The sequence below is a fragment of the Glandiceps talaboti genome, chromosome 12, assembly GCF_964340395.1.
Source record: "Glandiceps talaboti chromosome 12, keGlaTala1.1, whole genome shotgun sequence".
Taxonomy (NCBI): Eukaryota; Metazoa; Hemichordata; class Enteropneusta; family Spengelidae; genus Glandiceps; species Glandiceps talaboti.
In genome coordinates, this window is record NC_135560.1 from 14942066 (window position 1) to 14967985 (window position 25920).

The 25920-nt window shown below is 35.6% G+C and overlaps 2 protein-coding genes across 2 annotated transcripts in view; one reads left to right on the forward strand and one right to left on the reverse strand.

Annotated features, from left to right (window-relative positions):
- Positions 1-25920, reverse strand: part of LOC144443383 (dolichyl-diphosphooligosaccharide--protein glycosyltransferase subunit KCP2-like) — a 466884-nt gene that overhangs the window by 363238 nt on the left and 77726 nt on the right. The gene's annotated exons all lie outside the window — the stretch shown is intronic.
- Positions 1-25920, forward strand: part of LOC144443381 (neuronal acetylcholine receptor subunit alpha-7-like) — a 34275-nt gene that overhangs the window by 2689 nt on the left and 5666 nt on the right. Inside the window, exons 2-4 of the mRNA XM_078132848.1 lie at positions 7611-7750; positions 14839-14883; positions 20949-21058. Coding sequence (XP_077988974.1) covers positions 7611-7750; positions 14839-14883; positions 20949-21058 — 295 coding nt within the window. The remainder of the gene's footprint in view (positions 1-7610; positions 7751-14838; positions 14884-20948; positions 21059-25920) is intronic.

Consider the following 25920-nt stretch of genomic DNA (forward strand, 5'->3'; position numbering starts at 1 on the left):
TTTATATACATATCCATTGTTCGTCATCCCCAATTGATTTGTGAAATAGAGATTCAGCATTTTTTGTGAGGTAATCTGTTTGTTAAATACAGCTGTTCAGTTTTAAATAAGGAAAAATAACATACTGTGTTCAGTAAGTCATACACTTTAGTCAGTAGAGCATACAACCTATATCACATTGTTTTGCCCGAAGGGTTAGTATATAAGACACCCTAACTTCGTGGGGGTTATTGTCTAATTTAAAAGAATACGTGGCCAATGTTCTTGGTGGTACCTTGAAAACTCGTTGTACAAAAGACATGGACCAAGCACTGGTCTAAAATTGACAGGACTGGAACAATGAATCATGCGCGATGAATAGCCGGGGAATGACGTAGCCCCGGCAAGAGCTGTTTTTACAACTTTACCATCCATCCGTCTGTGCATCCAAGCGTCCATATGTATATAATGCAATGAGCGATACATTTCAACCTGGCAAGAAGGCGACATACAAAAGAAGCTAAGTACATGTCACTTTGGTCTGCTATTTTTCACCAAACGACAGCCATATTTGTAATAAACTCAATATTCACTGGCATGGCAGTGTATAACGTAAAAACTGCAATACATAGAGAATCCTTTCGACTGTCTAACCTCATATTGTCATAAGCTTAAACTTCCGGGTCATTTCTCAAAATCAAACGATGTATTGTCACATACACTTACCTGGATACTCACTAGTCTAGCTAGTCCCACCTGAAATGTGGTATGTGAGCTCTCCCTTCTCCTAATTTGACATATTGTGCCTAAAACACCAGTTCCTTCCCTGCCAGTTTGGTGTAACCTCAGACGACTAAACTGAGGTACAACCACCAAACCAATTTGCAATTGCACCATGAAGAAATATTAGCATTGGCCAGGCAGGCCCGGTTGGCACTGAACCTAGTAATCTTGGTTTAATGGTCAATTAGATTCAAGCAATACCCATGTCACTCTCATACAGGACATTGTCTTTTGTAGCATGGGCCTATCTCTGAGGCATGGAGTAGTCAGACCTACTCTGGAACAAGTGGCCACATTGGTCATATACAGACCATCAACTGGGTCACTGCCCATTGGGGCTAAGGTTGTATGGGGTTATAAAGTTCATGGCAGACATAGTCCCCTACAAAAAGCTTTTCATGCAACCGATTCAGTGGTATCTCCAGTCATTATGGATATCACATCGTCATCGCAATAGGCTTCCAATTACAAGTCACACAAGACATGATGAAAGAACATAGACAAATCATCACTAGCAGGTGAATTCCTTCAAGAGAAAGGAGACACTCTAGAACTATTCACTGATGTTTAAAAAAAGTACATGTATGGGGGTGCGGCACATTTACAGGAGTGACAGGCCTTAGGGTATGACCCCACAAGGACTGGTTCCAGTACCAAGTGGTGCACTTTCTCTGAGTGGTGTCATAAAATGAGTCAATCCAGAGTCTCTTTACCCCGTGTAGATGATTTCTTCCTCTTTCTGTGAAAAGAAGTTTCCAACACCATCAAAGTGTACAAATATGCTATGCAAGACATGCTCTAAAGGCATGTCATAATTTGGATGTGGCCGATGATAAATAAATCACAACCGCGTATAAGCTTTCTCTGTATGTCCCTTTAAAGATTCCACTTGAGTCTTTTGTTGGCTTAGCAGGTGACTCAAAGGGCCACCCCGTGAGCAATGCATCAATCACCAACAAGACGTTTCCATGCAGTTGTAGTGATGCATTGTCAGTGACTATCTGCCCGGTCCCTTTGCACAGTCAGTGCTCTCCCCTACTTCGTCCTCATCAAGTGACTAAGAGGTACAAGCAAGTGAGTGTTCATTCACTATAGGGCAAGATTGCCCCCAGAAATATGTAAACCGGACCATCTTAAAATCTAGTTTGTTAACAATATCCACTTGTGTCGCCAGCAGGCAGGCAAATATGACCAAGTCTTGGTAGGGATAAAATGGTCACTACTCAAGTGTCTCCTTTCAGGACACCATGTTTGTCCATCTGAACAGGAAGGAAATTGTATTTTAGATATAATAGGGCATTTTAGGTGCCCCCAGTATATTACAGGGGCAACTTTCTCTTGTCAATGACATTCAAATTCATGTCTTGTAGGGAAATTGTGGTATTTACTCTCTTTTGTCTCTTTGTCTAGAATTCCGTTACAACCATCTCTTGAAACGTACCATCGGATTGAAATTTTAATTGAGGTCGAGACTGTATTTTATATCACAATGGATACTCTCTCTTCTTCTTTAACCACAGTCTCCATATGTTGTTTATAATGTAAACTATTCGTTATTAACTTAAAAGACATTCAAGAGTAGGCGAAGATTTCATCACTCACTTGTATTCTGTAGTTTATATGAAGTGAGGGGTTGATCGGGTCATATCCTCCAATCAATCCCACTACTTGCTATCAGTAAATCCTACTAAGTAGATCACTAAAACAACCACCCACTGGGGAAATGTACTTTACATGGTGTGCATCTGGCTTGCATCTTTATTCACGACTACTACATGTTTAACTTACCCACATCAGCTATAAAGAAGATGGAACACTTTCATCTCAAAGTGAATGCCATTGCAATAGTAGCTGACTGTGACACCGCTGTCTTTTCTTTGCAAAGATTATGATAGTATAATATGCTGTAAGCTTTTCACCATAAACTTGATACCAGTTTATATACTGGTCCACCATATTTAGAAGCTTGTTTTATGTACATATTTCTTTTCAAGATGCCTTGGGATTTCGGATAAAGTCAGTCAGTTTATTTCCTCAACAACGTACTTTGCACCACATAATGGAATTTGCGAGTCTGAGAATGCTTACTATGTCGGCATTATTTCTTAAAACGCATTGTGCCACTGTGAAACTACCCAGTTTGAAGAGATGATTGATACACGGTGTCGAAGAGCATCTGTCCGTAGCACGCGAACGAGTCCTTTGAGAAGTTTAGCTGTTTTGTTACTCTGCATTTATGACCCTCTGACAGGGTTCCTCATCAGGATGCAATGGACTAATAATAGACTATTTTAGATCATCCTGTCGAGTTTTGTGTGTGTTGTTCTGAGTGATAAAACACAAAGAAGAGACAGAACCACTGACAATATATGCACACGTCGGCTATAATTACATGCCCCAAGCCATACATGTTAAAGGAAGGTATATATTAATATATATATTTACACATTTTTATTCAAGTCGCACAGTAATAAGTTGTCATGTCACGACGTGCTATTGATCAATTGCTAGCGCTGTGTTATTTATGATAATCTAGGCTTACTCGATCAATCATTGTCAATGTATTGATAGGTTATAGATGAATTATTCCTTTTTAATTCGACACTTCTTATATACACATTCAAAATAAACAGTGTTTGCCCAACAGCATCTGTCAGTACTGCTGTTGTCATGGATATAGTGATAATGGTCATGATAATGATGTTAAAAAGTCGACATGCTGTGAACTAAATGTTGTATCATTCGTTAATGTCGCCAATATAAACAATGCAATTCAAGCTCAACATGCCACCGTGTAAAACATGCAATGCCTAAAAACACTTTTTATACCTCATGTGATAATTGCATATTAGTTTTATTTATAGAGTCTTGTGGGCACGTTAGTCAATTTAGTTTCATTACTTTCATTATACAACAAGTAATATTTGACCACGGTTTTCCATCCGGGGTAAAGATTGAAAAGAGGATGTGTAAATGTGGTGAGTATGAGACGACGTTCCACCTTTGACTTAATTAATTTACCCACGGGTGGGGGGGGGGGGGGTTCACAGGTAGGGTAATTAAGGTCGGGTAAAGGTGGGTAAATCAAACTTTTCGTATAGTGTTTAAATTTCCTTATAAACCAATCATACATTGAAAACAAATAATTCAAGCAAGCATACATTGCGATCCTGTATGCTGCTTTATCCATTCATTAGTCTTAATGTTGGGCTGTAGCTCGAAGCCATATTTGGTTTCTAATTTTAAACGGGACATATTGATATGTACTAAGTGTGTGCTAGATGGATTTTCAACAATGGTAGCTGTAGTTTGACAATGTATTACATCTCACTTTTTTCTACCATATTCTATACACTGCACTCAGTAAATACATTTGGCACCTAAAAGACAGCAACATTAATTACGACGTACACTGGTCAGTTCTCAAGCAGGCTTCCTCATACTCTAACGTTACCAAACGATGTCAACTATGCCTCTGGGAAAAATATTTTATTATAACTGCCGACAAATCAACGAACTTGAACAGCAGAACTGAATTAATCAGTAAATGCCGGCACGCTAACAAGTTCTTACTTAATAATACGTAACCTTTGTTGTCAATCTTTTTGTGTACACACAGCCATCAGTGAACACACACAAGTTATGTACATAATGCAGGATGTATAGCTAACGAATACTATTAAACCACACTATTACACCTGACGATCCTTCGGGTGAAACGGTCCGTAGTGTAATTCCACTATGTAATATCAGACTCGTCTTCTTTCATTTTTATGTATGATAGCTCTCCAAGGTGATCGAGCACTCTACTTGGCGAAAGAAGAATGAAATTATATGTATATATATATATATATATATATATATATATATATATATATATATATATATATATATATATATATATATATATATATATATATATATATATATATATATATATATATATATATATATATACACACACACATAGAGTTTCATTCTCCTTTGGCCAGGTAGAGTGCTCAATCACCTTGGAGAGCTATCATATATATATATATATATATATATATATATATATATATATATATATATATATATATATATATATATATATATATATATATATATATATGCGACCTGAGGCTAAACATTGACACATGCATGTTTTCCGAATTTGATACGCCAGCCACTGATAAAAACAGTAGGTGGATGGATGGGAGTAAATTAATGTAAATTGTACCAGGTGTGATATTAATGTCGATTTTAGGTTATAAGTTGACATATGTTAAAAACACTTCGGTTTTGTAGTGAAACATGTTAACGATTTATGGCCAACGTCCATACAATCTGTATTCTGTATTCTGTGTCCATCTACATTCTGTTATCCTATTCAAGCTGTTAGCATTGAATGGGTCGTCATCCCAGTAATAAATTTGCCCAGTGTGCATTATTGTATGGTTAATATTCTAGATTCTACTGAAGGTAATTCATCAAGTGCACATTAACACATTAATAAAATGATTGTGAAACTTAGCTGGTAAAGATAATGGGTGTATATCTTTTTCATCTCAACCATAATCACAGACACATTTGGAAAAAATTACGCTGTACAAGGATGTTAATTTATCATTTCGTCTCAACGATGCTATTAATCACAATTCTAATGAACTGTCTTCTGTCCTATTATGATATGATATGATACACGACCTTTCTGTATTAAGGGTCATCAAACTCTTGTACTGTCATCGTCCTCATTTTTCAAAAACGAATGTTCAGAAGTAATGTAATACATATCTGGGTAGTACATGGCTCATGCAATGTACTGCACACACCTGTCGTAGTTGTTGTAGTCTTTGAAATGTGACATTTTCAGAAATAAAATTTCTTAGAAACGCCCTATTCGATATCTGTATATAAAACCCATAATGGCCAGCAGCAGCACTTGGAAGAAATGTTCGCAGAGAATCAAGAAAAGTGACTACATGCTGATAGGACGCGTCCATTACGTGCTGATCAGTTCTATTTGTGACATGCTCGTCGAAGTCATCATTGCATGCTAGTCAAACCCATGTGTCATAACATAACATAACATATTCCGGCTGTTTAACCATATATCCAAAAAATGTCTTTTTAAGGTGAATGTTTGCTGTTATTATATTTACAAACCATAAACTTGATTTATCATCACAAAATGTTAGCACTGTTATTTCACAATATGTTCTGGCATATTTCATTATTGACTGAAATCAGTCTGGAATTATTTCTGTTTTTTAGGTTGCCTGAAGTCAACCTGATTCTATTTTTGAGTGGATTCAAATAACACATTATTGTTTACATCTCAAACTACTGAAATAAATATGCTTGTGGACAGAAACACACAGAAAGTATTGTCACCACCCGACTTGTATGGATTACCCAGCCTGACATCGGGGTTCAATTTCCACATAATATAGCAACAGTTTATCTATGTTAAAGGGTTATTCCATAATTCTGGATCATCACATTACAGTTATCTTAAAACGAATTACACAGAATCATTCTTATGTTATGAACCAACGTTTTGCATTGCTTTACTAAGGTTTTTCCACCTAGGGTTTAATCCTAATCCTAATCCTTTAAACTTACGTCCTAAACGTTATCAAAAAGTGAGGTACTATCCGATCACATGCGATATCGATACGCGGAATGCGATATGCTTGGAATAAAAGAAACAACTGATACTTCACATTATTAAATATCATTTAATATAAAGTAATTAAGTTATTGTGGCTGCAGACGTATTTGTTGTTTTCAGTCGTTATTGTGTCAGTTACGATCGTTCCCCCAAAGAGTAGTGCGTGATGTTGGAACGCGCAGTTATGCAATGTAACCATTCCCGCGGCGAACAGCCGATTTAATACATAACTATCTCTTTGAAATTGATATTTTGGCAGCTCTGATGTTTGTTCAGAGGATGTGAAATATGCTGAAATCTGCACTTTTGGATAGATACAACAGCATGACTGTTTTCCGATGTTCAATTCGGGTGGTGGTCACATTTAGAGTTCTTGCGCTTCACTGCAGCCAGTGTTGGCTCGTGCATTTTGTGACATCTCGGAGACTTGTCAGCGTGAAAGTATTTCCCTGACTTGCAATAAAGCTGTCGACATCATCATCATCATTACAATTACAGGCCATGCGATATGGTTGACATACAACTGTCTTTTCCAATGATGCAAATGTGGTCAACATCTCAATGTCAGTAGTTTTTTTTCTATCAATATTGAATATTGAAGTCAAAAAGCACAGATCTGGGCCAAAGTTTTGATTTGTTGTTTTTAAATTTGCTGACATGAAATGTCTTTGCATGAAAATAACACTCTTGGAGGCATTTAATAAAATGTAATTGCCTTGATATTGGTCATATGCCTTCGGTGCAAGAATAAGTGGTAATATATTAGTTAGTGCAACACTACGGAAACATATATTAATTAAACAAAATCATTTCGAAGTTTTAGTAAAGGCCTACTATTCTATCCCAGGTCGTGGTATTAGTACTACCTTATATGTGAAGTTATAAGAAATAGACAGAGTCATTTTTATCATAACTAACTTTCACTTATAGCTCTGCAAAGGACAACTTCTTTTCTTAACAAAAGTGTTACCATTGCAACTATGATAATCGGTCCTATGATAATCGGCTACCCACAATTCATTGTAACTTTGTTTTAGTTTTGCAAGTTCTTATCTTTACTGGAAAAATGTTAAAAATGTATGACGAGAAAACTTGTCAATATAAACTGAAACAAATTCATAATATTTCTCACTACTCTAACGTTGCATTATTACATTTGATTTATAGCAATCGTAAATTAATTTGTATGTTTCAGAGTCACACCAAGGCAAGTATGAAAGAGCACTATTAGCTAGATTACTAGAGAATTACAACCCTAACGAACGGCCTGTGGAAAATGACACTCACACACTCACGGTGTCTTTTGGGATGACTCTACAACAAATATTGAACGTGGTGAGTGCTATTTTTTAATGTCTTGTGTGTGATGCTTACAATGTTTACCATGCGTCGAAGTAATTTGTATCTAATATGCATACGTTGAAAATGAACGCTAGGAGAAGAAATGAACGTGGTGTCTGTGTGTGTGTATGTCTCTGTGTGTGTGTATGTATGTATGTATGTATGTATGTATGTATGTATGTATGTATGTATGTATGTATGTATGTATGAATTCTGTAATACTTGCAGCGTGTAGCATACTTTGCTTAGTATTCTGCAATTCACTGTTGCAAAGTGTGTAACTTGAAAAAAACCCGCTACATAACATATTAAATATGAGAAGTACGAGAAAAATATTTCAAATTGTAACAACTGTCACGTGATGCTTGTTACTGATAGTTAAAGAGTAATGTGAAATTCCTATAAACAACCTGGAAATGACAACAATACCTAACATGAATTAACCATTGCTTTGAAATGTTTGATTGTAATATCAATTCCGTCATTTCATATCTTAAAGTGATAGAGGAACACTATGCGGCAAGTATTTTATTACAAATAAGACGTCAAACTTGTGAACTGTTTCGAATACAAATGTATTGCAATTTGTGTAAGTCAGTATTGTATTTCAGATGGTATCCTCTTCTGAACTTTTTTCTCGATGAGTGAGCACTTACTGTTAGTGCGGAAGAGATTAGACGGTTGACTTGTTTCACTTGTTGGTCCGTGCGCTAATAGTGAAGGGGCCTCATCTCCCTGAACCCTTTTAAGTTATAAACGTTGAAAAACAGACCACCCCTTGAGTTATGTGGAGATACGTCTTTAAATATAAATATACAACTAACAAACTACTACAAACGTGTTAACCGATCGAGTATATGTACCAATTAAACGTTTGATTCTGCATCGGCCACATCCATCATGTCAGCTATCTCGCTTCTGTGTTGACCATTAATGTGCAAATATAAATTTAAAACAACATATTTCACAAAAATCGGAATAATGAGCATTGGAATATACCATAAGATCAAAGTGTAAGAAATTCAATAGCTCTGTGTCTCTTACTGATAATCACGTTTCACCTCAGGGAGACTAAGTGATACTGGTTTAAATTGTATGCTACTCGTGAAAGATATATGATTGATGAGGATCCAATTCAAAAGGAGAGTCGGTTGCAACAAGTATTCCAATAACAACATTTAATCTGTACTCTGAAGAGCGATACCACTTCTTAGTTTTCGCCACAATACTAATCATTGCCAATAACATGGCCCACAAATGGCATTATGTGCTACACCACCAGTTCAAATAAACCCACGGCATATCATATTTATGTTTTTCATCGGCCTAAGTCTGTCCACCAACTGTGTCAAGTCAAGTCTAATATTATAAACCAGCTGTCATTTATTAGGTAGTAATGCTAATCTGGTCTTGACATCTCTTAGAGAGAGTGCATAATATCAATAAACGAAGTAATAACCTTTGCTACTTAATGAATAATTTTGTAATTTAATATTCATAGTTATTGTATAAACGGTGGCGTGATATTGAGTATATTGATATCTAGGCAGTGCTGTTCAGTAGAGCGTAATGGTATGCAATTAACTGAAAATATATATATTTAGTATGTTGACGATGTGATTAAGTTTCTGGATATCAACACTTCTTTTATCTTGGTATATATTTGCCTGAGACCTCGCACAAAAAGTTATTATCAAATATCAAATTCAAAGACAACGTGAGATTCGATAGCCTTGGATAAATCCGTATCTGCAATATCATTACTAGATAGTGAATGTGTGCATATATATATATATATATATATATATATATATATATATATATATATATATATATATATATATATATATATATATATATATATATATATATATATATATATATATATATATATAGTTTTGGTAGTACTGGAACTCTTTCTTGGGTGTAACTCGGAGTTTCACGCATATTGCGATCATCAGACACTCTATATATATATATATATATATATATATATATATATATATATATATATATATATATATATATATATATATATATATATATATATATATATATATATATTGAGACGTCCATGGCGTTCGTTTGATTTTCGACCACTTTGAACGTGGTCTGTGGTATGCTACACAAATCATTCCAATGTAACCTCACTCCCGATTGCGATCAGCGTGTGGTTTTCAGTGTATTCAGGTGAACTTTTAGAAAATGATATCGAAGCTAAGACATGTTTTGGCCTTTCATTAGTTCCCCATTTCCTTGCTCCCTGCAGTGTCTCCCTTTGAGATCTTAGTGTTCTCTGGGACTTAACACACTCGACTGACCTTCTAACCACGTTGCTTAACATTACTTTAAATGGCTACTAAATGACAGATGTATGGAGTGCATTGTACGCAGACAACCAATATGCGAAAGATAGTGTAAGCTATCTTGTCGACATAAAGACGAAATCATGTGGCGTCTTCACAAGCTGTGTCGTGGAATTCTAACATTCCTGTAGCCTGATTACCAGGTCTGTTGCTGCCTAAAGTCATGCAGATAAGTTACTAACAAAAATAAATTTATAAAGAAACAACTTTGTTAAATTTCCATACTGGTTTACTGGCTATTGTTACTAGTATGCACTACTGATGTAATACTACTTCGAATACAATTTGTTTTTGAGAAGTCTGCATATGCGTATCTATACTACATGTATCTTCCACACAAAATATGTAGTATGACAGTACACTCGGGGTTTTGTTTGAAAATGTTTAATTCACAATATTCATGACTGATCCGAGTTATATTAGCAAAACCATCTTTTCCCTTGACAGTGTGATTGTCGAAATATTGATCCGCGTCGTTCAGATTCCTGAGTAGCTGAAGTTATTACAAATTGCTTTACGTTAATTATGATCAAAATTTTAGTGTTCGAAATTTGTAAATTAAAGTTCCATTAAGGATTGACGTCCGTGCATAGATAAGGTTTCATCTTTCTTTGGTACAATATATATCACACCACGACATGACGTACCGAAGCAACGTTCTTATTTCATTGCAAAACTACATACTCATTCCAATAAACTATTCCAACTTTCCCGAGAATAACAATGAAAAAATACACCATTATATTTACGATTAAGATGGCTTCATAGTTACCATTGATTAGGTTTAATTCATTTTACCCAATTAAAAGTCTATGATCACTTCCAATACCATCGATCCCTGGTTACGGTTTATTAAATATGCCGTACCCGAAAAAAGGAGAAGATTTGACTGTATTAAACACGAGATAATGCTTGTGTAGAAATGTTGTCATTTTAGTCGATGCTTTTAGTTCTTGTAATCAGACATTGCACATTAATATACAACATATTTGTAAGCAATACACCAGAGAGAAATATGAAATACAATGCAAAGACTAGGGTATCCGTTAACATTTACAACTTTTCGTCAAGCATATGTATTTTTACAGAACAAGGGGGGGGGGGGGTACTCATGGGCAGTGACATTTCTAAACACGTTCCAACTACTTTCATTAACTATCATAGAGGTGCCGCGTACAGTTGAGATGTAGAAGTAGTCACTTATAGGAAAGTAAATGATTAAAGTCATGACGTTCAGGTGAAATCATTTCAACAGAAACCCGTTTCCAATGCTCTGTAAATGAATAGTAATGCTTCAAACTGTCACTTTTCATTGTGATTTTTGTAAAGGATCCTGCTGTGTGTGCATCTACTATTGTTGGTATCGAGAGTAAATGTGTTCGTCATTACGGAAACAAATTCCCATAGGTGAAACGTTAAGGTAACCCTTCTGTGCTTTTATAAGACCATGTAAGGAGTCTATTGAAAGGGAACCCCTAGGTATTGTATGACTAGGTGCGAAGAATCTTTCATTTATCACAAGGAAAATTCGTTCTAAGCAAATTGTAAAATTCATTTTCAACAAAATGTATCATGATAGGTATCAGTCAGAAAGACCATAAAATCATGAAACTGGTATTATATATTATGGACAAATATTAATATAGTTGTATCGGTATCATGTCCACCTTCTGTGATAATGTGGATATATATTGATATGAAATGCATGTGTATGAAGGATATTTCACAGTCCGAGTAATGTAAAGTAAGTGAAATTATACACCTTCACAATTATCATACCAGACTAAACCAGTAGGATACGAGGAGATAAATGTCATAGCGGATAGCTAGCTGCTGCCAACAATAGTTTGCGTTTTTTATATATGACGTAATAAACTTCCAAATGGATGATATCAGACATTTGCGAACAATTGCTCTCGAAAATAAGTTAACTGACCAGCTAAGAATGAATTAAAGTCAAGTCGTGTTGGCTCTATTTGGAAATGGTTATCGCTTTAAAAAGATTTTGCAGAATGATGCATATGACGCAATAAGACATTGCCCACAAGCTGAGGAATAAACCCTTCCGTTTGATGAATGATCTTGCAGAAGCTTTTACACAAATCCATGTCATGTAACCAGACTGAACAGAACTGAAATTAATTACGATTCGATAACATACACTATTAGCGTCACAATCGTGACAGTCAGCTTCAGACAGTTTAATTCAAAGTTCAAAAAAACTCTGCTCGATTTAGATCAAGAAACAGTCTCACGACAAAGTTTGACAATTCATCATGAAACGCATTTCAAAAGTGCAAGTACTACTACTGTCTGGATTATTCTTCCCAGGATCATTGTAGGTTCTTCTATTTGAAAAACAATATTTTATAAAAATCACTTCCCCTAACATTTAACTGCTATAATTAGCTTTAGGCAATCTGACAAACAACTCTACAATGTAAATATTGATGTTTTCGTAGGAATTTGACACCGAATTTTAATATTTTATAATATTTTATAATTTACAGTGGAAACGAGAATTGCGTGGAGTTTCACTAATGGAGAACGGTGTCTGTGACAAGACGTTACACATATTAACAGTAAACCGATATGACAATAACACAAGATACCACACATGAGGAACGACGTATTTTATAAAACGTTATACATATTTACAGTAAAACCACTATCACAATAACAATAACTCAGATACCACACATACATACACAACTGTCACATGTACAACAGGATCCCCTATACTAATCACATTGACAAGCGATAAGTATTGATATTCATTTACAGTGAAGTAGAGCGACGTTTGTTAAAATAATTACACGATGGACTTGATGTTTAATGGCTTCAACAGTTAACTTTCCTACTCATAAGTAACACGAATACTTGTCTGCTTCATTAAATGCCAACTGTGCACGGCATCTCTATGATCTTTATAGTTGGCGCTCATAATTTGTCTTGCGTTTTGTTTAAAACATGTCGTGGCCCATCAACATCGGTGATACGTCACACAAATCTTGTTCTGTTATTTTAGATCCCTGGTAAATGTCCTTTGAAATTAATACATTACCAACAACAATTTTCCAAAAACACAATTGCATAATGAGAAAATATAATAAAAGTGCAGGGGAATATTGATAAACTATCTATCAGGAAGTTGTCTTCTACGACTCATTTTGTCTTTCATATTTTGGTAATAAGCCGATCTAGACTCATAGCTGAATGTTTACTGGGGAGAAAAATTAAACACGATAAGTCATCTTCTCTGCTTGTGTCGTTAATGTCGTTATGTGATGTAACGCATCATCAATAATTGTATGGACGAAAAGCAAGAGATGTTAAATTTCGCATTACAGTATAATCTGGACTTACAAAATGTATAATCCCAGACATAAACACGTCCGGCGTTGTATGAATACATGCGTATATCTGACGCACAGATAACAATTGACTATCCCGATCAGTAACATCGCACTAGTCAACGGACTATCTCTGAGTCAGTACATCCTTCATCAGGAGCTGTTATACCTCAGACCATTCTCGGTTATATGTACGTCAGAAGGTATACAATTTATGTATTAATTGAAATCACTTTCTTCACCAACGACTTCGGTTTCGTGTAAAGTTTGTACGAGAGGATCTACTCTGCTCTAGCTTGTTTAATAAAATGTGTTGTTATGTCGTAAACAGTATCATCTTAGATTTACGACAGTGGTGAGAGGATGTGCTTATTTATTTACGACGTAACAGCTGCCAATTTAGGGTTCCTAGCATACAGTTTTAAGACCTTGCCCCGTAAAAACGTTACATCAAGTTACTTTTGATTTACACACGTTCAAATACTAGGAATAGCTTTAGTTATCAATGTCAAGGTTGTTCCCTCTAACTCTGTTTCCTACAGGTTTGTGTGCGTTGAAACTAGCGGCGAATGGTATCAAACTACATGACTAATTTCCTGGTGCAAAGCACTGGAAAATATCACAAATCTATTGACCTCTGTGTTACTTAATTTGTGATGGGTAATGTCGACGTTTTCTATGTAATTTGTGAGGGATAATGTCAATTGTTCTCTTGTGAGGGGTAATGTCGATTTTCTCTGTGTAATTTGTGAGGGATAATATTAACTGTTCTCTTCTGACTTGAAGGTACTGTCGATATTCCATGTGTAACTTGTGAGTGGTAATATCGATTGCTCTCCGTGTAACTTCTCAGGGGTAAAATAGATTTTATTTGTTTAACTTATGAAGGGTAAGATTGCTTGCTCTCTATATAACTTGTGAGGGGTAATATCGATTGCTGTCTATATAACTTGTGAGGGGTAATATGAATTGTTATCTGTGTAACTTGTGAGGGGTAATATATAAGACGTTCAAGTACTATCCACCAATAGTTGTCTTATCCCAACTATGGTATATTCTATATCATGTAACCAAACCTAGTATCGTTGGTTTTTGTGACCTATGACCTCGTTAATCACCACATCCATCTTATGATCATCATTCATAAAATGACAAACCCACACTTAGTCTCATTCCAGGAAGACAATCATTTAATAATCTTTCATAATATTTTTATAATATTTATACTACAGATAATATAATTAATTTCTCTAGATATATTGTGGGGTTTCCTTCAGTCGACATTTTTTTAATGTGTACCGAAACCTCTTAAATTCTGCAAACCCCCACTTTAACTACTTTTTTCTTCTATTTTTTTCTGTAGAACGAGAGGGATCAGATTCTAACAACAAACGTATGGCTGCGATTTGTAAGTACACCCGTCACTATATATTAGTTCTGTATTTAATGATTCCTATCAAATTTCTCCTTCCACCTCATTGATTGCATTCTATCTCGCCAATAAATTCCACATATGTGGAGTTAGCGTGATCATCCGGGCATTTCAAAATCGTTAGACATCTCGATAACGTGACTTACACTTTGTTTGTGCGGATAGAGAGCTTCCCTTACAACGGATATGCAACTAGCCCTGGTACGCACAAAACGGGAGTAGACAAAGAGCAGTCGAAATTCTTGTGAACTATGCATACAGTAAAATATCTGAATATCCGATGCAGTATTTGAAGGGCAGCTCGGCCTTACGAAGATATCACCGTACACTTAGGGATACAGTTTCACAATTATCTTAGGTACTACGTCTTTTTGGAAAATACCGTTCATTTCTCAAAATGTTGCATAGTGAAAACCTATACTATGTAGAGTATCTTTTGCCTTAAAGTTATTTGTATTTCTGCATATTAAACAAATATAAAGGAAGCAATCTACCGTACAGGAATTAAAGCAATATATTCAGTAATGTGCAATGATTGCTGTCTCTAGCACGCTTTTGCGAAGTTATATTATTAAAGAACATCATCATTTTGCATTGTTCTGATATTAAAGAAAAGTCAAACCATGCCCATATAAGACACATGCGAACTTCAGCCTCATGATTTAGTCAATTATCTCGCTTTAATAGTAATCAAAGTTCACGTGGTGAATATTACGTTTACGGTAAAACCTTCCGATAAACTAAGCAAAAGGGTAAATAGACATATTTATCCCTACCACCTATAGTAAAGACCACTTTAGATAAGTCAAGCCTCTATTCATTGAGCATGAGTATACCAGTATATGTATATGTATATGTATATGTACGTACATGTAATCATATGTTGATATTTATATACTGCGTATGATCTGGTTAAAGAAAATTCCACTTTATAGTCTGGAATCCAAACTAGTTACCACACCACCACCCATCCCCAACCCCGCCCCTTTCCCACAAAAAATCAATCAATCGTTTTTTATAATTCGATGTCATACAATTTGTGCACAAACGTCACTTACAGCATGCTAATATTAAGCCAGACATTATGTAACGGGTTGTATATTGAATAAACATGTATGCAATATGAATGAATCTCAAAGAGGAAAATGTTAAACCTAAAGCCTAATCCTCTACCTCAACCACCACAACGTCTTCTAAAATCTAAAAAGTAAATCTCTATCGGATTAAATGTTCTAATCCGATGTCTATATAAAATACATCTACTTTTGGCGTACACAGGTTGATTTCGGATTTGACATTGTCATGACTTTGAAGACGTATGTTAAATTCCTCACTAAAACCTAATCTCTTGAAATTACACTTGCCTGTCTTATCAAATTGTGACAGGCAATAACCATTCAATTCAAGGATTAGTTTCCGAGTAATATAACGGCATCAAAGTCTTTAGAAATTGATCCGGGCCTCAGCGTGTGTCAAGGTCAAAGATGGTACCTTCGTTGGTAACTTTGCTCGTGGCATGCCAATAAAAAAAATAGACCCGCAGTGCGAGACGTTTGAACCACGTATGACATAATGATTCGAGTTCTATATTTGTCCGCACAGACATTGCTGGTCAAGGACAGAATAAAAATGTCAAAGTATGATACTGTAATATGTTATTGAATAGGGCCCCTCTGTATATTGTACTAATGGTATATGAAACACATTCTCTTTTCTGGATGCAACTGGTTTATCTCATTCGATTTTAGATGATGAAATACCAACTTCACCTTGTAAAATATCTAACAATTAATCATATCATCCGTTCCAAATTATTAATCTATTTTGTAGGTACCTACCAATGGTCAATTAATCATTGTAAAATATATTAATTACTATTTATTTTCAAGTCCCTTGTTTGTTTAATCTTGATTGAACATTTCAATATATATTCTAAGCTACTGATAAAACAATGATTAATCAGTTAAAAAAACTAATAACATTTCTAATCGTAATATCTGTTCATCCATCCATAATTCGCTCATTCATTCATTCATCCATTCATCCATCCATCCATCCATCCATCCATTCATTCATTCATTCATCCATCCATCCATCCATTCATTCATTCATTCATTCATTCATTCATTCATTCATTCATTCATTCATTCATTCATACCTATCTACTAATCGATAGTTCCGTACTTCCATATGTTCACCTCACTTCTCATCAAAAGGCCTATCCATCAGTGCATCCACGATTCCACGCATAAATGCATTCACTCACCCACCCATCCATCCATCCATCCATCCATCCATCTATCCATCCACCAGTCTATTCACGAATCTATCAATCTAGCTAGTCCTCCGCAACCAACTATCCATCAAATGATTATTCCAAAACTCCTACATTAACCTACGCTATGCATTCAATCACCCTTCCATGTATGTACCTGCATGTACCATGCATAGCCGTGTCTTTGATGAATCGATTCGTCATTACACATTTACATCACTCCCTCATACAGTCATTCATTTAAAAGCAGTCATCTACCTGCTATTTCGTCTCTTCGTCAACCCGCTCCCCAATATTTAGAACCATTCATCATATCATATGTCCATTCGTAACATCAATTCATCCATCTGTATACATTTACCTTCCTCTTACCCCACATCCAAGTTTATAACAAATTATGACACCATCCATGTAAACAATGCATAGGATCTATCCATTATCAACATGACTTTACCTTTTATCGTGAGTGATGAAGTTTCCTAATGTGTCTTAAGCAAACTTAGCAGTTTAAAACGCAACCGACTGTATAGCGTGCACATGACAGAGAGAGAGAGAGAGAGAGAGAGAGAGAGAGAGAGAGAGAGAGAGAGAGACAGAGAGAGACAGACAGACAGACAGACAGACAGTCAGACAGACAGACAGACAGACAGACAGACAGACAGACAGACAGACAGACAGACAGACAGACAGACAGACAGACAGATCTCCTGTTATAGGCAGTTATTTCTTCGGGTTAAAATGCAGCACTTTACAATGTCTTATTTCCAACTTGATACCCCCACCCGCAAAAGACCAAACGGTTGAACGCTTAGTTTCCTCAAGCTGATCCAATTTACCCAATTTAGAATACATTTCTGAGTCTAATCAAATAAACAATATCTAAAATAGGGTAGCTTTATTCAATTAAACTGATTACCTGAAGTTCAGTTGACTGGCATAAACTATTTCTCCGCACGCACAGATATTATCACCAAGCAGATATAGAGTTGTGAGTGTTCTGATGTCTTAATAGCTTATAAACTGCAACAATTCTCGGGGAATTATGTGGTGTCCCAACTCATTAGGTTAAAATTAGAGGAAACATATTACAAATGTCATTTTGACAATCTGCTTCAAAACGTATGACATATGCATTGAACAAACGACAGCTTATAACAACCTGCCTCGGTGAACTCCTTCGAACTTACATGAAACACTGTCTAATATGTTGACGGTACAAGAAACGCAAGGTTGATACGACTGGTATCTGTTTTATGTCTATAACATCGAAATTCATATATAGCAATATGCACGATGATCTGTCTATGTACGGGTCATTTCATCAGTAATGTATGGATCTCTCGTTTCATTTTAGTTCTATCAGGCGTGTTGGCTGATTTCACAGTGGCACATTGAACACTGACATCATTTCGAACTAAGTATATTTATGGAATGTTTTCTTTAGTTGTTGGCTCATCAGCTTAGTAATTTGTCGATTTTGTGTGATCTTAGATGATTTCTTCACTCCTAATATACGAAAATTAAGCCTGCAAAATTTCGAAATCATTTTCTTGGACATAAATAAACATTTCGTTCGATACCCCTTTCAAATGTTTCCCCACAAACAATATGCGTTGTTGTTTGTTTAAGCACTTTCTCTATCACAATCTCGTAAAAGGGTACATTTTCCGCCCCAAACAACTTATGTAAAGTGGTTTACGACGATTATCTACCATTTCTTGAGGTGTAAGCTATTGCTTGGAAAGCATAGGTAATTTGAGTTCTTTTCTGAACACATATGCCTATTACAGTTTTGTGTTATCTACATACAATCGAAGTGTGTGCAAGATCTTTTCTAGACCTTTGGGGTCATTTCCCACTAATTGCATATGTAATATTGTAATTCAGTATCCCAAAATTTTAGCCCATGAAAATCACAATCATCATCAAAATATTTTAATACCTCGTCAAACTATCAACAACACATACAATTGGTGTCTATCTCAACCTTAAACCTTGTGATAAGGCTCACTGATCTTGATTGTTTATTTAATACAATTGACTCGGTCTTTGGAAAACATCTCAAACACCAACACTGCAATACATCGTATTGGAAAGCGAGTAGGTATCCCATAAACGATATATTACCGCCACAAAAAAATGCATTTTTCATTTATTTTTATTCTATTTTGACGCTGTCAGCCACCTCTATTTTGACGCTGTCAGCGACCTCTCAGCTCGCGATGTATGACAAGGGTGACCTACTCACAGTTATGACTTCGCACGATATGTGTAAAATAAAAGGTTTTATTGACCAACAATATGTTGGTACACGCACAATACGGGCTGTCAACTAACCGTCACTTTTGGTTTAAAGTCAGGCGACCGTCAAAGCAATCAATCACTTGATTTTAATGCTAAGTTTAGTATTATTGAACAGTTTCCAGTTGCAGAGTGACGTCATACGCATATGCCGTCCTAATTTTAATTACAGCTACTCGAGTATTGAATTTGTTAATGTTATTAGTGGTCAGCCAATAACATTTAATCTGGTTATACAGTCTATGACAGATCGGATCCTTCAAGGCATTCACGTCATCCTTACTATAGTTTAGTGAATGAAAAATCACACCTGTGACGTACAGGTACACATATAACATATTTATTATTAGATCATTAGTGTTCGTTTTGATGTATTGTATTTTTGAGATGAATTGTGTATTTCTAATTCATTTGTAGTTTTGTGCTAAAATATACTATACTACAGTACTGCACTATACTACTTTTATATAGCAACACATATTCAACAAATTTCAGTTGAGTGCAAGATAATTTAAATCAATAAAGAACGCACTAACTAGGTGAAGTGTCGTTGCAGGTCACTGCGTGTGAATGCATGAATTTAATCACAGACTCTACACGAGAGTCTATGATTTAATTAACTTTCAAATTAGCAGCTGTTAACTGTTAATGGTAATTAGTTTATATTATTACCATCGATATATCATCATTTACGCTGAAACTGTTTGCTCTCTTCCGTTCCCATTACGTCCGTTGAAAGGGAAACCTTTACCTCGAAATTATTTCATTCACCCTAATCACCTGTTGTTTGTTTATAATTGTTTGTGTTTAATGTGTATACTTGATGTCCGTGTGTCAACAGTCGTCAAAGAGGGACATGCTTGTCGACATATTATACACTTGTGTGATAATGATACAGGGTCAGTCAACGACGTTGTTCTTGCGAAAAACTGTTCTTACGCACTGTTTCTATAGGTGGACAATTTTTATCGATCGGTACCGTGGAGGAGCAAACACGGAAGAATTGCGACGGGGAAGTCCCGACTTTTAATACAATGGCAGAGGAAGACACGGAAATGTGGGGGAGAGGCACTATGATTTGTTCGTATAGTGGATAGCACAAACATTTTCCTGGTATGGGGGTTGGTAAACCATTCACAATATTTGGTGGGCAGTGGGCTGACGGGCAAGTTCAAAATCAGCGGGAGGGAACAGCTGAACACCTTCCGACAATTTGATTGAGGGGGGGGGGGCGATTATATTAAAAACATAATTTTGGTCGGAAACAACATATAATGATAATAATAGTAATTAAAATATCCCATGAACATCTTTAAATTATGTTCAATGTAGAAAGTAGACTATAAGTAAAGTCCTCTGACCCCGTAATGTCTTACGCTCCTGTTTTGATTTCTTTAAATGTGCCCTTTTACAGCCAGTTCAACCTCCAGATTGCAGCTGTTATTTTCTTTTCATATAATTTCAGATCTGGTACGACCACTACTTAAAATGGAATGCAACGGAGAATGGCGGCATTCAAACAATCCGCCTGCCACCGGATCAAGTATGGACTCCAGATGTATTGATGTATAACAGGTGACAATAATTTATTTGTCAACAACATTAATCGTACATCCTGCACATCTAAACACACAGACACAGACACACACACATACATACACACACATACATACATACATACATACATACAGTGACACACACACACATACATATATATACATGCATGCATTACATACATACATACATACATACATACATACATACATACATACATACATGCATACATACATACATACATACATACATACATACATACATACATACATACATACGATGTACCCACCCACCTACCTACCTACCTACCTACCTACCTACCTACCTACCTAATACTACCTACCTGCATGCATATTTAAATTTGAAGTTTGAACACCTCATAAATTAAACCTGTTTGGTTATTCTGACATACTTTTTGTCAACGGTATTTTACATGGATCGCTGTCTTCGTTCCCAGACAAGTGGCCGGGTGTTTGATTTAATGCTTTCAGTTCAATAGTTCTCACTGAACGTTAAACAGCTGTACATTTATTGCAGTCAATAACCTAGACGCCAATCAATGCAATACTACCGCAGCATGTCTGATGTTGTCTGTCGTCACAGTTTTATTGCAATTATTATAGGTTCATTCTTTGACCTTGATGGTTTTGACATTGAAGATATTTACAAGACTATCGTCAAAACCAGGCACTGCATCTTAGGGGTATTATCTCATATGAGCATTTATACTTTCGGAATTTCTATACGGAACCTTGTGAATTCACTTGCATAACATTAAACCACCATTTTTGGTTGTTAGGTTCAAATTGATAGTAAATTTGACTTTACACGGTATAGTGCATGGTAAGGGATGCGTATGTATGTATGTATGTATGTATGTATGTATGTATGTATGTATGTATGTATGTATTTTTTTTGGGGGGGGGAGGGGGGGGGGCTTGCGTGTTTTCTCGTTTTCTGTTATATATGTTATGGTTATACCACTAATTTATTTTATTTTATTCATCACACAATAAAAGAAAACACATACAGACATACAGCAACAAAATAAACACACACACAATTAGAACAGATACGCATTGACAGTTTCTGAAACTGTGTAACTGGGGACTGGCAATTTTTTAAATAGCAAAAACTGAGCTCACCAGTGGCCAGTTCCCATTCAGAGAGGTTAGTGTGGATTGTGTCATTTATACTAGTGGCGATGAAAATGCGATGAGGGTATGTATGTCTCTATGTGTGTATGTTTGTGGGGAAACGATCAAATACCGAATTATCGAAATGTTTTTGAGTTTTAGTCTTTCTCACCTGACACGTTAACATCATTCTACTCGAGTTGAATATCGATGGATCATACATATAGCCAGGCACATATTGTAGTAAGATGTATTCACGAATGTGCTGATGGATAAGGCTATCTGTCATGGCATTATATATTTTCTATAACTTGTATTATACAAAAAAGACTAGGGCACTCGGTCTTTTAACATTACTCGTCTACGTCGACGTCATAAACCGTTTATGCAAACGTCTAAAGACGAGAAGGGACTGCCAACTACGTCGATAAGCTTGAATGATCAGCTTGAATATTGACTAAATAACACATTTCATGGGATTGTAAACGATTGCATTCATGCACTTTATAAAGAGTCTTGCATTGAAAACATTATGTCAGTGATTCACAATTATTGTTCACACGCAATATGTTGTCAATGTCCTCAGATCATGATCACTTGCAAATATTGCCATTTTCCAAACCTAATTATGTGTAAAAAATAAAATTATAAATATGGCGCTGAAATGAATTTAAGGTGATGTACAAGTTTTTAGAAAATGAAAATGTATTTAAACCATTTTACTAGCCTGGAAGAGATTATTTTCCTCCCCGGGTCAGTGTGTACGTAGTGCTAATGTAATACATGCTAACCGTCTAGTTCATAAAACGTTCACTTTGATCAACATGCAACAAATATTCCATCATATTCATTCCACGAAGAGTCTTATTTATCCCCCTTTACCCCACCTTTACTCTAGCTGTGACCCACCTAACCAATATCTCTGTCCAGTGGTAGTACGAGACGCAGTGTCACTTTTGACTGTCTACAACCCCCAGGGGAGAGATCACCTTAGTTAAATTAAGTCATAGGTGGAACTTCGTCTCATACTCACGACATTTGCACATTCTCTGCTCAAGCTTTAACCAGGGTGAACATACAAGGTCAAATACCACTTTTCGTATAGTATGTTTTATTAAAGTGAACTGACATCGTTGCATTTGATTAAACAAACTGTGTTAATCAGTTGAGATAGGTTCCACCATTTTTCTATTTGCCACTGTATGCGAATGTTTCCTTACAAGCAAATGCATGTATATCAAAAGCCGTGGACGAGGCTAAAAAGAACATCGGCGATGTCGTGACTTTTCCCCTTACCTACATATACAAGTGATACGAAGACCCTTGCCCGTTTGGGTTGGTCAGTATTCTTGATATGTATTTCGGTCGGGTTTGTAGGCTAATCTCCTGAATACGATAGACTTGTGTGAATGTATAATGTAAAATATGATCGACCTTAATGTTCTTGGTGTAAAGTGAAACACCTACACCTATCAATCACCCTATGAATCTGTGCAATTTTAAGATGGTGTACATCTGTAAATACTATGTAGAAGTACTTGTTTTACGACCTATCGATAACTCTTGTGAAGGCTATACTAAAGATGTTAATCTTCACTTTCAAGGACACCCACTTTGAAATGGAAGTATAAACTTGAATTAATTTACCCCGGTCATATCAATGGACACTTAGTGAATATATTGTTACAGTATTTATTCACCTGTTAAAGAGATCAGCAAACTGTTAGTTTGATTTAAAGGGACTCAGGCTGTAAGTTTATGGGTTGCGGTGAGGTTGTGTGTGTGTTTATTATTTCGTTATTTTCTTTTCTCTTGATTTTTTTGTCATTCTTGTTGTTGTTGTTTGTTTGTTTCATATCAAAGTATATTCATAATATGATATAAGTCCAATAACTAAAACATTGAATCATGTTTAACAACTGGTTATGTTCACTCCAACCAGTGATCTTACAACAGCGCTAGCTGCAACTGGGACTTTTTTCATCAAATAACCACATATATATTCACTAAAATTGGTCAATTGTAAAAAGATAATGTAACTGTTATTCAGCGGTCAATATTTTATCTGCAGGTAGTGTAGTGGCAAGTTTAAATCTTGAACGAAAGCTATGTTTTGACTATGTCACCATGTTAAAACTGGAGCATCATTTTTTGATATTCACAGAATTGCTTTTAAAATATCAATAATTATCCATTGAACATTGTACATTTTAATCAATGGTCGATATTATCCATAAATAGTACAAAAACAGGTTAAAATCGTCATCGCCGTTGAAGGCGCTATTTTGTTGGGTGTGGGCTCAAAATCAATTTGATTTGATACATGACTGTATACTAGCTATCTACAAAAAATCAGGTACCCACAGACGATGAAATGTTTGGGATTTTTGTGGATGCAGCTGATGAAATTTAGCAATCAATGTTTTGATAGGGAGGTTTTACCGGAACAAGAAAATTCTATTTCATGTGACATGCTTTTCAAAATAACACTGTCTGCTTTAGCCTAATGATTTTATTACAAGGGACGAAATCAAAACCACCATCGAGCCACGATTACTAGGCTCTAGTATAAAACTAGACACAGCGCTCACAATTATAAAATGTTAAGTTATGACGTGTGATCTTTGCGACTGATTGGAAATCGACGTTTGAATCTTTTACACATTCCCTATATATATATATATATATATATATATATATATATATATATATATATATATATATATATATATATATATATATATATATATATATATATATATATATATATATATATATATATATATATATATATATATACCGTTTAGGTCCACACCCCACCAAACATACTTAATAATCATTGGCCGCAATCTATGCAATCTATTAACACACGGTCCCGGATTGGTAGCGCTGTTTACTGTTCTCTTGTCATTTTCATCTTTATACTTCAAGCATACACAATGCCTTTACTTCATAGTTTTGAAGCTAGCAGACAAACAGTTGCGTATCAACAAATGTGTGGGACAAAAATATTCATAGCACTACATTAGTGAATTGGTATCGAATACGCACATGTACATCTCCGCTTAAAGACACTGATTCCATTAACATATAGCCCAAACGGCATGATAGCAGAAGACATATCTGTGACGTATGTCCTGCAAAGATATTATATTAAATATTTATTTGATATTAGTATGGGTAGCATAGCGACATTACCGTCTTTCCTCTTTTTCTTCCTTTCACTATGCAATCACACATAGCCTGGATATTCATCATTTTCTCGTGAGGTACAGTTACATTTGAAACATTCGATCTCTTGGTAAACACTGTTCATTTTATATTGTACAACACGTGATATGTGCATGCGCATGATCAGGATCACATAATTGTGTTCTATATCGTCACCTTTGACTTCTATATTGCACTAAATCAAAACAACACTCGTTCATATTTTTTTGTCCAGTGTTGATGTTAATAGAGACGAGACCTCATTATAAAAAGATGAAGTGCTGTTGAAAGTCCAGGCTGTGTACTGCATGTATGTTTCTCCTTCGAATAGCTGTCAATGTTTATGTGTTTTTCTTCCGCGTGTAAAATAAGTTTGACATCAACACTGGTTGTTTGGAAGCTTTCCCTTTCATAATCCATTTCGAACGACACCACTCATAATTACACGTATACGTACACAACAAATGTGATTCATCAGATGTTCACCAGCTGGTTTGTATCGGTGTTCGCATCCTGAATAACTGCATACATTTCATA